The sequence below is a fragment of the Merops nubicus genome, unplaced genomic scaffold (genome assembly GCF_000691845.1).
Source record: "Merops nubicus isolate BGI_N331 unplaced genomic scaffold, ASM69184v1 scaffold30249, whole genome shotgun sequence".
NCBI classification, from domain to species: Eukaryota; Metazoa; Chordata; class Aves; order Coraciiformes; family Meropidae; genus Merops; species Merops nubicus.
The window spans coordinates 25,352-41,078 of NW_008630832.1; the positions used below are offsets into that span (position 1 = coordinate 25,352).

General features: G+C 42.3%; 1 protein-coding gene across 1 annotated transcript in view; it reads right to left on the reverse strand.

Moving 5' to 3' along the window:
• Positions 1-6,961: 6,961 nt before the first annotated feature.
• ARNT2 (aryl-hydrocarbon receptor nuclear translocator 2) overlaps positions 6,962-15,727 on the reverse strand; it is a 72,392-nt gene continuing 63,626 nt past the window's right edge. The window contains exons 15-18 of the mRNA XM_008947418.1: positions 14,724-14,862; positions 12,394-12,559; positions 9,665-9,801; positions 6,962-7,263 (exon numbers count right to left, since the gene is read on the reverse strand). Coding sequence (XP_008945666.1) covers positions 7,165-7,263; positions 9,665-9,801; positions 12,394-12,559; positions 14,724-14,862 — 541 coding nt within the window. The 3' untranslated portion in view covers positions 6,962-7,164. The remainder of the gene's footprint in view (positions 7,264-9,664; positions 9,802-12,393; positions 12,560-14,723; positions 14,863-15,727) is intronic.

Sequence of the window (15,727 nt, forward strand, 5' to 3'; positions counted from 1 at the left end):
TAAATCCCACAGTATGAATTCCTTCATTAAATGGAAAGTATTACAATCCAGTTTTCACCTCCTGCTACATGTACTGAAGAGAAGACAGCGTGGGTTGTGTGTATGTATGCCAGGGCAGCATTTTCTCTTGTGTTTATTTAGCAAAGTGGAGTCTCCAAACTACAAAGAAGGCAGCAACTCAAGCCTTCAAGATCTTTGCTCCACAGTGACAATGGGTCTGCCTGGCCAGTAATTCTAGCATTAAGTGGAAAATAACTCTACTGCGAATTTATTTTGCAGACCAAAGCTGCTCCCACCAGGGCCACACACAGACCTGCTTTGGGGTCCGAGGGAAGGGTCATTAGCCACAGTAACCAGGGACGGGCAGCATCTGGGGAGGAGTCTACATGAGCCACCCAAAATGGGTTGAAGAGGATAGGGTGCACCAAAGCAGTACAACATTGCAGTGCTTCACACTCCAAGTCCTGTTTCTAAAAACACTTCAAGTATTTAAAACCTCACCTTCTCTTAGCTAGGAAGAGGAACTTGCTATTTTTAAGAGGCAGCAGCACGCCGACGTGTTGGGTGATTTAGTCTCCTCCTCAGGGTGCATGCGTTGAGGCAGGTTTCCAAGCTGCAGCTGGGACTCTCTTCTGCCCCTCAGAGCTGTGCCTGCATATTTGTAATCACAACAGTGTGTGCAGAGCTGTTACACGTTTTTCTGCAAGAGCCATGGTCATCGCACTCAAGCACGGCAGCACTGCTGCATCTCCAGGTGTGAGCCTTGGGTTGACATTTTTTTCAGTTGGGTCCCAAATGGCACGTTTTGTATATTAGTATTTAGTGGCAGTCTATAATTAGAAACTAATTTTTTCCAGAGCTAATGAAAAGATGCCCTAGCAACCTTTGGATCTCATCCCAAATCCATTAGTACAGTTCAAGTGATTCCATTTTATTTTATGTGGGCCAGACCAAGAAGTTTGAAGAAAGATGCTGCCAAATTTTCCCAACAAGGAACATGCTGAAATTTGGTGAAAAAGGATGGAAGAATTCATCCTGTATCTGTCCCTGTTGCATCCAGCTTGGAGAGAAACTGGGAAAATTACATGAGTAATACTTTCTGAACTATGATGGTATATTGATGGAAATGTGGCTAAGAATTAGCTTCCATGGAAAAATTAAGAAAAACATACTTCTATCATCGTGATGAAGACTTAAGCTGTTGCTATTAGTCATTAGTGCCAGTTTATAGAGCCAAAGATGATAAATGTAGTGAAACAAGTAAGCCTCAACTGCATTTCTTTCCTGAGTGCCAGTGTTTGTGTGTGGATTTCTACCATGGTGTCCTGCCATGCTGAGCTCCGCTGACTCCACTGCACATCCAGTATCCTTAAATCTGGAATCCACATCAAAATTAATAGCTTTCAGCACTTTCACACCCAGTTGTCATGCTGGGGCCCACAAGTACACTTGATTTGGCACAAGAGCAGAGGTTAATGACAGTTAGTCTTGAAGTCAAGTGCTGGGAGGGACCCTACAACAGCCCAACCACAGCACAATCTGCTTGGCATTGGTCCAACACCTGTTCTGTGTGCACCCTTCTCTTTGGATAATGTTCTTCAAAAGCAACTAGGAGCCTATTAAAATACACCAAGAAATCACCGAACTGCTGCCAAGAGGAAGGTACAGTGCATTTCCAAAGGGGGTTCATGGTCTGGGGCATATCCATTCATCAAAGATGTTCACAAGAGTCTGGGGAAATGCCAGAAGCTTTGTCAAAACCCCAATTTTCACAGCAAAACAGTGTGAATGGAACACTTCCACTGACCAAGCTCTCTGTTTGGGATGAGCACTTAGTGAGCAGAGCCTGAAAGAGCAGGGGAAGCTGGTGGCTCCATCTGATTATGCACATCCCAGTGCTTTGCCTTGACCACGGGTTTCCTGCTGGGTCCCAGTAGTGCCCCATGTTTGTTCTCCCCAAGCAGAGCCCTGAAAATGGGAGTACGAGCTGTGCAACCACCACTTACCCTGCACCAGGAATGCGTGCCTTAGAGCACAGCACCTTCAGCTCCTGCTGTGGTCCAGTCATCAGCTTTTTGGATTTATTAGCAAAGTAAAGCCTGCTCACGAACTGTCAGGTCTACAAAGAAATACAGTCTAAATACAATGGAGAACCACAGTGAAAGCAAATACAAGTATTTTTAAACTTTGAACAATGAGACCAAAAGGTGGACAAAGAATGTACAGCGTTACTACCCCACACAGCGAATAAAAATTGCCAAAGACTATCAATTAATTCTAAATCAACTGTGCTGTAATTAAACCTTCTACAATTTAGATACCAATTCACACATCTCAGTGTCATCAGCAGAACGAATGAATGGAATGAATGTTTTTCTGGAACTTCTTTTAAAAGTTGGGGTCTCAAACTATCGCTTCTCTCCTGCTCCCTCTGGACAGCCTTTGTACTAGACAGATAAAAAAAGGAACACCCCATCCATACCCACACAGCACAGGCAATTTCAAAGACAAAGATCAAGGCCTAATCTTCTGATTTTTGGCATGAATCTTATCATCCAGGGTTATTTCCTACTTGGCAATTTCCAACGCCTATCTTACGTATTTACAAAAAACCAGGAATTAACAACAGCTCATGACATTTTTATTTTAATGAAATTTAAAAAGGCAGTTATTAGTTATACATACACACAACTGATTCTGTACTTGTTAGTCATAAATATAGAACATTCAGAAGTACAAAATACACTTTATCCACAGCACAATTTCACATCAATATGAAGAGCTTAAACAGATACGTAACCAAGTGCCTAACAATGACAGAAGCCCATTTTTGGGGCTTTTTTTTTTTTTTTTTTTTTTTTTAAAGACCATTAATCTACACAAAGTATTCAGTGCCCGTAGTCATCAGTTCCAGTTTAGAGTAGGAAAATACTGAGACATTTAGATGGCATCACCTTTTCTTTGCTCCATTAATAGAAAGAAAACCAAGCCCGTGTTCTCTTCTCACAGTTTAACAACTGTGAAAAATGGGACCCTGGCAAAAATCACCTGAAACCAAGCTTGAGCACTGCCAAGAAAAGTGAAAATATCTGAACTAGAAATTAGTCCACTCAATACCTTGCAAAGAAAGAGCAACAGCAGTATGACACTGATAAGGCATTAATGACAAAATGGCTGTATTATTCTCGAAAAAAGAGTACACCTATGTATAAAAATATATGTCATAGCAATTGGGTAAATCCAACACTATTTAACACTGTGCCAAAAGTAATCAAGAGTTAAAAAGGCAGTACTGCAAGAAATATTTACAGTTTCATACTGTACTTCAAAAGAAAAAAAAAAAAACAGGCAACAAAGCTACAAATGGAACTATCTGGTTAAAGCGTCACCGTAGGTACTGCCAGTAGCACTTACAGCAAGTAATGTGATGGAGTCTCTCTTGTTAAACAGGATTGCTTGGCTGAATAAATCAATTTAAGTATCTTAGTATCTAAAATCTTCTCAGTCTACACGCCTGCTCATTGAAATAACTCACCCAGACTATTACTATTTGCAGTTTCTTGCTCCATCAGCTTAAACCCCAAAACATTCAGTTTCATGAAACACTGTGTTTGCAACACAGTTTGGTCAGAAATCACAGCTTTATTTCCAGCTTAAAAAACACAAAAAAAACCCAAGAGAAATCCACCACCTGTGAAATTCTGGAAATGGGCAGTCAAAGTGCCAGCAAAGCTACACCAATGGCACGTAATAAAAACGTTAGCATTCCAAATGCACTTTATAACGTCAGCTAGAGGATAAGTAAGTGGCTTTAGCAACCGAACACGTGACAAAAAGGTACAGCACAGGCAACGCCACACAGCTTTTTTTGGCCACGAGACCTGGGACGAGGCTGTTTTGGAGGAGCAAGCCAGGACAGGGCGGCAGTGCGGGGCGAGGGCAGCGCAGGATGTCCACCAGCGGTAGCGAAGGCTCCACGGGCTCGTTTGCTCGCTCAGAAGCACTAAGGTGACCGATTTTAAGCTCATTAAACTCTCCCTCCTCGCCAGCTCGGGAATAGCAACCCAATGGCTCCCCCCAGGGCGTGGGAAAGCCCTGGGATGGCCAGGAACGGGAGGGGAGGTAAGGAAGGGTGGAAATGGCAAGAATAAAGCACTGGCTCAGGATGGCAGAACAGAAACAGGGGATGATAAAGGTTCACAGGGAAATCCCAAACCTGGCACTATCTCGACCGTCCCTTAACAGAGTAGCCATCCCCTTTCCCAACCAGAAAGGCAGGAGTGGCCTACCCGGTGAGAAGCTGTCCGGGCTCTGATGCCTCAGGCATACTGGCTTCAAAAAAATAATACTATATTTAAAAACAACAACAAAAAAAGAGAGGTGTGCTTGAAATTCTGCTAGCAGTGCAATTCTAACTGCACAATCAATTCTGTACACGAGAAGGCTTCTACAGTAGTATAAAAACCATGACACGCTAAGGAAGTCATCATCGCTGACATCAGGAGAAAGAAAATTACTTTAGAAAACTTATATTTAGATCGAATTCAGGAACAAAAGCAAACTATAAATATACTTTCAGAAGTTTGTTGGGTAAAATAAAACAGAAGAACAGCAGTTTTTCAACTTTGTTTTTCACTTTGCAGAGAAATATTCTTTAAAAATTTTAGAAGAACTGATGCTTGTCACATCACAACACAGACTGCTCATCCACTGCTCCCTCCCTTGTGATCAGCCCCTTTTAAAGGGTGTCCTGCTGTACAGATGCTGAGTCTTTTGCTCAGCCAGCACAGCACTTAAGCACCTTTTACAGACATCAATGAATTTTGTTCTGGGACAGCAGAGCTTTGCCTGTCTAGTTCAATGAGCAGTCATTCATCTGAGCAGCATGTGCAGAAAGGGAGAAGGCTCCAAGAGAATAAACATCCATGTATTTAAAAGAATAGTGCGTAAGCGCATGGCTTGCCCACCTAAGAAGGTGTCTTCCCAGTCTCTGGGAGAGGATAGGAGGTTTTTTGTTTGTTCTCAGCGTAATTTTGGTGAGGCAAGTACAGACCAAGAGATCCAACGCCTCTCCAGTACTGCATCTACAGATATAAAAAAAAAATTCCTAAAAGAGTCCCTAGCCCTATTTGTACTTAGGGTAAGAGATTGGTCCCAGATTTAGTGAGAGAAACAGTAGGAAGGACTCTGAAATACTGGATACTGAAAACGACATGCTGTTCTCAGAGAAGGCTGGGAAAGCAAAGTCAAATGAGAAGACCACCAACTAGCCAACTGTTGAAGTCCCTGGGCCACATTTGCTGCACCCCAGCCACCTGCATTGCTTGTCAGCATGAAACGTGTGTGGTCAGAGCAGGATGCAGGACAGGGCACGCCTGCTTTTCAAGATATCATCCTGACAAGATGGATTGCAGTGATGCGCATGGTGCCTCCTGTCAGAGGCAACCTAGAATTCAAGAGGAGCTATGAAAAGGCAGACCTTAGTAATGTGAGGTCAAAGAACTGCTGTGGACATTGAGAACTTCTAGACAGGGGCTATGCACTGTGGTTGCTGTTTCAAGGTCCACAAGCGCCCCTGAACAGGCAAAGGCTGAGAGAAGCTGTCCCCTTCCTCTACAAAGGCTGGCTACCATTGTCCAACCTCAATGGTTATGGCCAACCTGTCTGTGGGAACTCTAGGCTCCTTGTCCTCTGTGAGTGATTCCTTGTCCTCCCCTTGCAGAAGAAATGATCCGGATAAAAATGCTGACACTACAAGCTAACCTCTCTACCTTGTAATGTAGGTGAAATACTGAATAAAAAGCTTTCTACCACATTTCTGATGAAGACATATGATAGACGACTTGGCCAAGAGGAATGGGATTAACTTACTTCTGCAGAAAAGCATATAGCATTCAGAATAGTCAAGAGTCCTCAACATACTTGGTAAGCTGAAAATCCCGTATTTAACAGAATAGGGTTAACAGGGTTTAACAGAAGTGCTTGCTTGGGAATCCAAGCAAAAGTTCAAGTTCTCACTGTGTACGCAGTAGACAATAGTCCAATTGATATCTATTACCAACTCACTCTAAAAAAAGTATACACTACAAAACCATCTCACTGCTTGCAGCAAATGAGCTTGAATGATTTCCTAGTAATAGGCCACCACCTTGCACTGTTAAAATGTGAGGTTTCACAGTATAAAAAAGTACTTCACAGAAAGGAAATGCAGCTAATATAGAAAATGCAGTCTTGATGTGTTTACAGTCATTTTTTATGAGGCAATATTTTTTGGAAAGCAAGAACAATAGAAATTAAAGCAGCCAGTGAGAAATGTATAGAGTTATAGGCCTCAATTCAGTGCAAAACCAGACTAAGAGCTTACGTAAGTAAATGTTTGTTCTGAATAGAGAACCACCTGAATTAAAAGTAAAAACACCTATGTGAAGTGATGGAGACTCCCACAATATCTAAATCCTCCACATATATCATCAACCTTTTCAGTACACTCCAGAATGGACCCTTTGTAAAGGCAAAAGAAACCAGTACAGGAAATCACTCCATACAGCACAAGATATACATAAAGTACCAAAATGTACACACATTCAAGTTTAAGTTAGAAAAGGCGGAGCTGCATCTTCTGGTGAGAGAGGCCTATGTTATGTTGCTTAATCTCATGTTTAAAATGACCTAAAAATGACAAGAATCAAAGAAAACAGAGCATTGTGTCTGTTTCCAGAAACTTAAGCTTAAAGCAAGGCATCAAAATTGAGCGGTAGGCACTGTAACAAGACATGACCTTACCTTTTCTCTGTTAGTCTTTGTTACTTCGTTATCTATTTAAAAATTACCATTCAAAGGAAATATTAGGTATCATTCACATTCAAATATTTAAGACTCAGAGATCTGTTTTTTAAATCAACCAGAGTTTTTCATCTCTGAGGTAGATAAAATTTTTAAAAAAATTTTAAATGGAGCTGTCAATGAACACTAACAAGTGCTGGAGCTCCTCTGTTGGCACTGATGCACCCCAGGGAGGAGAGAGCAAGCCCTACACCACTAGCTGAAACACGAGAAATTTGTCTTCTGGTTTAGTAGCTTCTACAGAAAAGCAACACAGAAAAAGCAGAGCCAAGTTTACACTGAAACGGCCTTGGAGAAGAACTTCCATTTCTGCTTCGCAAGCTACTCAGAAAATGGTGGAAACATGCCCAGGTCAGCAAAATCTTCAATGTTGTAGTTGCCAGTACCCTGTGTTGGATCTCCCGGCATCGGCAGCATGTCCTGCATGACAAGGAAAAGCCCAAGTCAAGTGTCACTGGCTAACACGTTACCCAGACACAAACAATTTCCTGTTCATCTTTCCAGTGTAAAACCAGAAAAGGCCAAAGGTTAGATAAATAAGGTGAAAAGCAGACTGGTGCAGGGGCTGGCCTAAGGTGGATGTGCTTCTTAGGTTTTGTTGGAGCGTTTCTGAACAGGAGGTAGGATTTTAGCAGGGTGAAAGTTTTGGATTCCTCCTCTGAGTAAGGTACATTTGAGCTGCCCCGTATTCCTCCCAGGCTGAAACAAATCCCCTTGGAATGGGTAGCTACACATGCAGAAAAGAAAACACTCTGGCTTCAGCACATGGGAAGTACGCAACATCTCACACCTGAACCCTAGAGAAAGGGGGTCTTACTATGTCAGCATGCCTTTGGGGAGGGTCTCACCCTCCCCCCCCCCCCGCCGCCCTTCCGGAGGGCTCGCACCCCCCCCCCCCCCAGCACTCTGTAAGTGGACACATTACTACTACTCTTTGTCCTCTGAGGAGCACTAAAGACTGGACATCAACCCCAGCTACCAAGATGCCCAAGCAGTCCTCATGTATGTACAAAGGCAGAGGAGATGGCAGGAACTTCTCAGGAGAAATGGGATTTCATGGTAACAGCTCCCACGTGTCTTGAGCCAAGTGAGGTCCCTGCACGAGGTTTCAAAAAAATACTCAACCTTTCCTCTCAGCTGGAGACCGAAGCCACAGAAAAAAGATCTCCCTTGCTGAGAAAACCAGAGTTTACACTTGCTTTTCCTGTCAGTCCTTACCATAATAAGCTCTTACTGCAAATCCAAGTTTTGCCAGCGATGGCTCATTATCCTTAGCATAAAGCAAAACCTAAAGAGCAAATAAGAAAGCCCACAGGATCTGCTCTGTGAAGGAATAATCACTGAAAGCTGCTGTCTACTAAGTCAGACTTCCTTTTCCGACCAAAACATGCATTTATTTTGTGTTTTCCTCCATTCCTCCCCAGCCAAGGGGAAGCTGTAGCTGCCCCCACCTGTTTAAATGTCTATCTCTCTGAAGGCACTTCTGCTGCTGGGGCCTCTGGGGCAAGGTCTCCTCAGGTACAGATTTGGCTCAGTAGCTCCCTTCTCAAGTCTGCCACTCTCCTTACATCTACTAACCCAGGGCTGGCTTCAGGCACAAACAGTCCAAGAAGCTTCTCAGAAGCCTTTGAATTGAGCCCATCCAAGTTATTTGTCACATCCAGCCATTATCCTAATTCCCTCCAAATGCACAGTTGCCTCCAAGAGCTCTGCAGGTGAGCCCAGTTCTCCCTTTCTCCCTTGGCCCTCCTTCCCACTAATTTCATAAGATGTTTGCTGGGAAACAACACTTGGCTGAGGCACAAGTGAGACACTGCTTGGAGCCCCATGTCTCTGTGGGCCACTGAGCCACACTGCCATGGGCTCCACTGGAATTACCCTGAACATGCTTTTGGGTTAAAGTACATGCAAAGCAATTAAACTTTGCTTACAGACAGAGATGCAACAGATTAATCTTGCCTGGGCCATGGGATAAAAGCAAGAACGGGTATTATTCCAGTTGTATTGATGTTATTTGCTCCTGTGTAAAGCAATGGTTGATTCACACAGGGTTATTTTCAGGCTCTGAAAATAATTCTCTTCTGCAGTGTTCCTGCAAGCAACTGAGCACGAGCCTGATCTTGTAGGTGAATTTACTTTCTAAAAGATAATGAGGTGCTCCACTTCTAAACCTTGCTTGGGGCTTGAACTGTCTTTTCTGCATTTATCTGCATTGTTTTGTTGCAAACTGCCTTCCTGATCTGATTTAAAAACAAGTTATACGAGGACAGAGACCTTACTATTTAACTTAAAAAGTCCCACCCCATCTGTAATGAAGGCCCAAAATGATACTTAATATTACAACTTTAGGTAGTTGAAGAGGATTGTTTACCAGCTATCTGATACCTGACCGGGTTTAACCTTAAAAAATTATCAGCCATTATCTTCTGTGCAGCATCAGACTCCTTTCCTACTTGAATTATCAAAGGGAATTACACTGCTGTCAAACTGGATTTGACTGAGATTTTAGAGGCCAGCCCCAGGATAAGAAAGACACTCTGTTTGGGACTATCTAATGGCTCCTCTGCAAAACCTGTAAGCCCTAAGTACAGGGTATAAAGAGCAGGGAAGACAGGACCTGAAATCAGCAAAGATGCTGTTCTTTGGCAGAAAACAAACCCATCTCAGTTGTAGCTAACACCAACTAGTAGCAGCGCAGACCCACGGCAAGGAGGTAATAGCTCCAAGCCCTGCTAGCACCCCGGTCATTGAGGGCCATGGTTCCTCAGCCCAGTGGTGGGAAGCTCTCAGAGGGTCTTGGAGCTTGCTGAACAATCCTCACCTGGAACACCTCAGTCTGACTGGGCTGTGGGTGTGCATGCTGGTCACCACTCTGCTGGTTGTGATGTTGGCTCTGCCACTGCGACCAGACTTCAGAAGGTCTCCCCTGGAACTGGCCGCTGCTCTGGCCACCTTCAGCTGGCCAGGGGAAGAAAGAGCAGAAGTCAGAGAGTAGCTCCTTCAAAACGCCTGCCTTTGAAGCCTCATCCATCAGTGCCTGTGTTTGCAAATGACTCACAGAAAAAAAACCCCTGAGTGACACCCTGTCCCTGCAGGGTGGAAGCCAAAGGGAGTTTCAGCCCTGATTGTAGGGTGGGGGCCAGCCCCAGAGCAAAGCCCACTGCCACGGCCTCACAGACATGGCAGGTGAACTGCTTACAGCAAAATGAACAGTGACACCATACACCAGGCACTGGAAGACAATTTTCAAGCATTCCCCCACTGCTTTTTAATCACTAATAGGGAATATTTGCCATTTTCCTTAAAAAAAAATCAAACTGCATCCTCTGAATGCTCTTTATCTTTAAAAGACTAATTCTCATAGAGCAGTGGGTACAGTCACCTACTCATCTAAGAAGCCTGTAAGCAGATGTAGGACTTTGTAAGCAGATAAGATCAACAGACAACAGCCTTGCTGTCCTAAATGCAGACACTGCTCTATTAAATGCAAAGTGACTTTGCTGGACTATCTTTCCTCCAACATCACAGCTGAAAAAAGATTTATTTAATGTGCAGTTTACAGCAAATTATCATCCTGTTCATATGGTGATAGTTTCTTAAAAGCCTGAGGCCATTTAAATTTCACAGCTAGGTTTTACAGTAAATAGACTTAAAATAATGATTTCTGGGAGATGGATTTCTTCTAAATAGTCTACCAGAAAAAAAACCATGATGCCCCACACATTAATTGGGTCATCTTTTACACATACGCTTTTCATGAGTACAGTCACAAATCACACTGAAGCTGGACTCATTTTACCCTGTTTTTCTACAGATTGCTCCCAGACGTATACATTTTTTGGACAACTTTCCTTCAGTTTTTACAACGTCTCCTTCTAAGAAATAGCATCTTAGAAAGCTTGCCACCAGGCTTATGATTTTCCTCCAAATATTTTCTCCTTTTTTTTTTTCTATAGAACTACTCCCACTGTGTTTTGCCCATTTTCCTCTCACTGCAGAGAACCAAGCTGAGTAGATCTGGTTCTCCCCAGCTACCAGTGACCTCCGCCAAGGGTGCCAAATTTCCTGTGCCAAACTTCCACACACGTGTTATGTCAGGTCTCCAATAACCAAACGGTCATGTCAAATCAGTCACTGCTCAGAGTCATGGCTTCAGAGAGTACATAAACATGTCCCTAATGCAGACCTTTTGGCTTCCAGCTAAGTCATGCAAAGCAGCTAAAGTGACCATTTTCCAGGAAAGCAAACAGGCTGTAGTGACGTGTTTCTATCACGTTTGAAGGAGATAATCACAGCTCCTCCCTTACTGACATTACCACAACCAATAACTCAGCTGACTCAGAAACCTTGCAGCCATTTTATAGGACAAAACAAAATTCATCTACATTACTCTTGGAAAGAAAGTTGTCAGAGTGGTGTTGTTTTGTTGTTGTGGGGTTTTTTCTTCTTTTTTTTTCTCAGAACAATGCACTGAGATTAATTCAGTGAAGCAAATGCTTTTTTTCAGCAACATGGTTACTGCCAGCCAGAGGTTCAAGACATTTGTCTCTGTGAAGGCTGTTATTAATAGCATCCAAACTGATGTAGGTCAGGAAATGTTTCTCATTAGGTGAAAGGGTTCTTGCCAAGTAGCTTAGGCCTGAAATGCAAGGCTGTCTCATAAACAAACGTGCAAAGCCTGGTGGAAATGAAGGCATGGATAAGCTCTGTGGGAAGAGCTCTGTTTCAATGCACTTTTTCCAGGCAAGGCAGCACAGGTCTGTGCTCGGTGAGGCTGATCTGCAACAGATCTGCACCAATTTCATCCTCAGGGGACAAGAGAGAAACAAGAGATGTCAGCACACTGCTACCTATGCTTTTTAGAATTGCACATTGTCAACAGCCAGCAACATTTTTCACAGACTCAACATGTTCATCACTGACGGATCTATAATGTTTTTTACTCTTGAATATTATTCTGCTAGTGAAGCGCAGAGGTCACCCACTAGGTCACACTCTGAAAACCACTAAATTAGCACATAATAAGAAAATAAAGCCATTTAAAAGCACGGCATCTACTTTGATTAGGTTAGTGGCAGCAGGGGTACAAAAAAATCCTGTATCCAGCCAAGCTTCAACAAGCCAACTGTGGGCAAGAGGACTCACCAATGCAGTTAGGGAAGCTGAAAAATGAAAATAATGTGAATTTGTGCCATTTAAGTGTTCTCCTGAGAAGTAAAAAGAAATCCAACCTGCTGACCACAATTTAGGATAATGTGTACTAGTGATCTTTTGAATCTTTCATGGCACCATTTACTGAAAACAAAAAAGTTCTCTCATACCATTAAAATGCCACAATACTCTGAAGTGTGTTGGATGTGGAGGAGATGCATCATGGCAGAAAGAGGTTATTTCTGCCCACTGTGCTCAACTGGAGAAAGCTAAACCCTTTGACCACCTGGGCTTCCCCATCGACCCACCAAAAGAACAGGCTGGAGGATTTTTAATGAAGGTAATGCTGGAGAACTTCATTTTTATGTGCATTTCTGTGTTATGTCATCTAAAACTCACCAAATCCTGCACTTCGGTTTGCTAAGCTGGAGTAGGCATTCCCACTTGGAGAAGAGGTGGCTGGGCTGGAGAGGGGGCTGTAAGATGATGGATCAGCTGGGTAGGTGTGACTTGTTCCAATGCCAAAGGGAGATGACTGAGCCTTGCCAGACTGAGATGGAATTTGCTGAGGAGAAAGGAGTAAAAGAAGGAATGAGTTTTATTCTTGAGGAACAGCACAGCAGACACAGTTTTTAGCAATGTAAAGACTAAGTAAACTCTGCAGATGGAAACAGGCACGTTATTCCTGTCTCAGCCATATTTCATTCCTATCAAAGCCAACTTACTGCTGAATAAGGAACACAAGAGACTATAAACCAACGTTTACAGGTCTCTTGCTGACTAGCTTGCACGTACTCAGTATCAGAGCTATTTGGAAAAGCACAATTTCTTTCACCTCTATTACAAGGACTAATCTCAAGCTGAACAGGCATAAAGAATTCACCTTTATTTGCCACGTGTTTTGATTTTGCAGCGCCACAGTAAAATCATGGTTATCTGAATGTCTTGCAGAATAAATGCAGTTCTCAGATGACCAGAGTTTCCAGTGCTTGGGAGAAAATGGCCAAAGAAGTTTCACAGCTAATGAGCTGTTTTCTCTCCCTGCTTAGGAAGTATGGGCAGCAAAATTACTCTGCCTTGTAAAGGGCTTGGGGGAGGGTGTGAACCACCTGCCCTGTGAGGAGGGAAGGAACATTCTAACTTCAACTGGGCAGCAGAATAAATTCAAGGGTATTAAAAACCAACTTGCTGTCATTTTCATCTACATAATGGCTTCATCATAGGACCTCCAAGAATGTTATGTAAATGATTAAACACTGCAGACTGCTTTGAAACATACACTGAGACTAAGGGAGGTGAAGTGTCTCATCCAAAGTCCTGTGCTACAGCAACGGATAATGCTACAGATAGAATCTGCTTATAAACCATTTCCCACAACACGAACAAATCCAGCAGTTCCAAGAAAAATTCCTTGCCTAGCCAGTTCCACAAATAGAAATTAAAGGTGATTACATCTCTGGATACTTGTAACGATGTGCACTGTTATTGGCAATCAACGCACTCCAGTGATGCTATTCGCTTGGACAAACGGAGGGGAGCTGGGGGAGGAAAACAGATCCCAACAGGCGTATTACATGATGAAGATGCTATTAAGCCTTCAGCTCAGTTCCAAGCTAAGAAATCTTACATTTCTAAAGGCTTCCACAACGGCAATGAGAGCATGATATGTCATTTCTGCAAGGCTTAACTCTATTTTACTTTATTTATGATTGATGGATGAATGAACTCCAATTTCCCTTCAGTCACATACAAACTCTGTTGACTTGGACAGAATTGGACAGTAAGAAGGATGAGTAATTTTTTTAGTCAAATTCAGCATACTCCATATTGTTCAAAAAAACCCCAAAGGTCAGTGTTACAACTGGATTTCATTAAACAGGTGTGACAGACTAACCATGGCACACTGAGGGCTGGGAAGAATCAGTGATTAATGTGGAAATAATTCAGTTATTACTGAATTCATTTCATACTGAAAAATTATTCAGTGTCCATCCCAACATGCCATTCTTGTCTACTGAACAATGGAAAGTCAAGAGTGATTAAGAGTAGCATTAATGATAGCTCAAGCATGATTATTTCATAATCTTTGTCTTTAACAGAGTTTCAAACCAGTTTTTCTTCTTGTTACACAGAAGAAGTAGTAATTCTGGGCTAACATTGTCGAGGGCAGGGCACCTCACAGAGGGACGTGCCATTTCCTCCAGCACAGGACACAGTGTGAACTACACCAGGCAGTGCCAAGGGAGGGGCAATGGGCCAAGCTGCCTCTGCTCTGAACTCATGCCTGGATTTGTGTGTGCCCTTGTCTGCTAACTCTGCTAACTGTGGGTAACACTGCTGGGTGCAAGGTCTTGGTCCAAGAAAGATTTAATGCACAGGCTTCATACCAAAGCCTAACAGCTGTCCTCTTTTCTTTCATTCTGTCCACACGTAAAAATAAGTGCAGAACTGAGACCTTCCACTGGGATTTATGTCAGCATAGCAGCTGCCACTATTATGAACACTGCTACAAACCAAATGCAGTGATGTACAGGGCAGCTGCCTCAATCTGTTAGAACCTGCCAAGGAACAGAAGTGGGAGAACTCTTTCTCTCCGGTCACAAATGCTAATGACAAAATATATTTAATCCCATTATAAATGGTGTTTAGGGTTTACTCGTTCTGTTGTAAAGAGCAAAGAGATTGCAAATCTTTAACGACCATGAAAATAAAACACCTTTAGTCAATACCTGTCCTGGAAATGGTGGACGATTTCCTGTCCAGGCAACCTGACTCTGATTTAGCTGGCGAGATATCTGGGTTAGGTTCTGGCCTGTTGATGAAGAAGACTGGATGTCGTTCACACCAGGCACGTGTACCACAGATGAACTGAAGGAAGAGAAACAGTGCCCCGTTTGTAGGATATATTCCTGATGCACAAATGGTATTCCAGATACAGAAATTTTGGTAATCACATTAAAACTAATTGCTCGATCTGTCTTAATAGAAAATTACTTTAAACCGTTGTTATAGGATGAAATACCTTGGCATTCTAAAGTATCACTTCAAACAGACACAGAGGGCAAAATTATTTTGAATTACAATTCTGTATCTCTTTGAAGGGGCTTGCAAGAATGAAATGAGTCTAGCACACAGTGCATAAACACTTAGCTCCATAGTAGTTGAGTGTTTAAAGCAGTAAAAACACCTGCTTGCAGAGAGTATTCAAGCAGGTACTTAATTTGAAATTTGTGCTTAAAATCAACAGTACTTAAGCATTTGCTTAAATGTCACCCTAAATGAAAATGCATGAAAAGATGATACTTGTAAGTACTTCTTTATTTCTTTCCTGCCTGGGAAATGAAGAAGTGTGTTTTATATATTAACAATTGGAGCTTTTAATTCCTATTTGCACCAACTGATGCTAAAAAAGAGCATGCAGTTTTACACCCAGCCAAAAGAATAATGAAGGAAAACGCTTAAACTAATGTAATCGCTTTGGAATTTTAAGGAAAAAAAGTATTTCCAAAGGAACTTGTTTATGTTAGCTGTTTTCCCATTACTGAATTTTATCACAGAGAAATTTCCCTGAAATTTCTAATAGACAGGAAATTTTAATGAAGAACTGCTCCACTTTACCATTTTATTCTCATAGAAATCTAGAATAATAATATATATAACAATACAGATATTGAATTCACATAACCACACATTGTGAATGTGCTTTTATATGTTTGTATATATAAAAATAGTC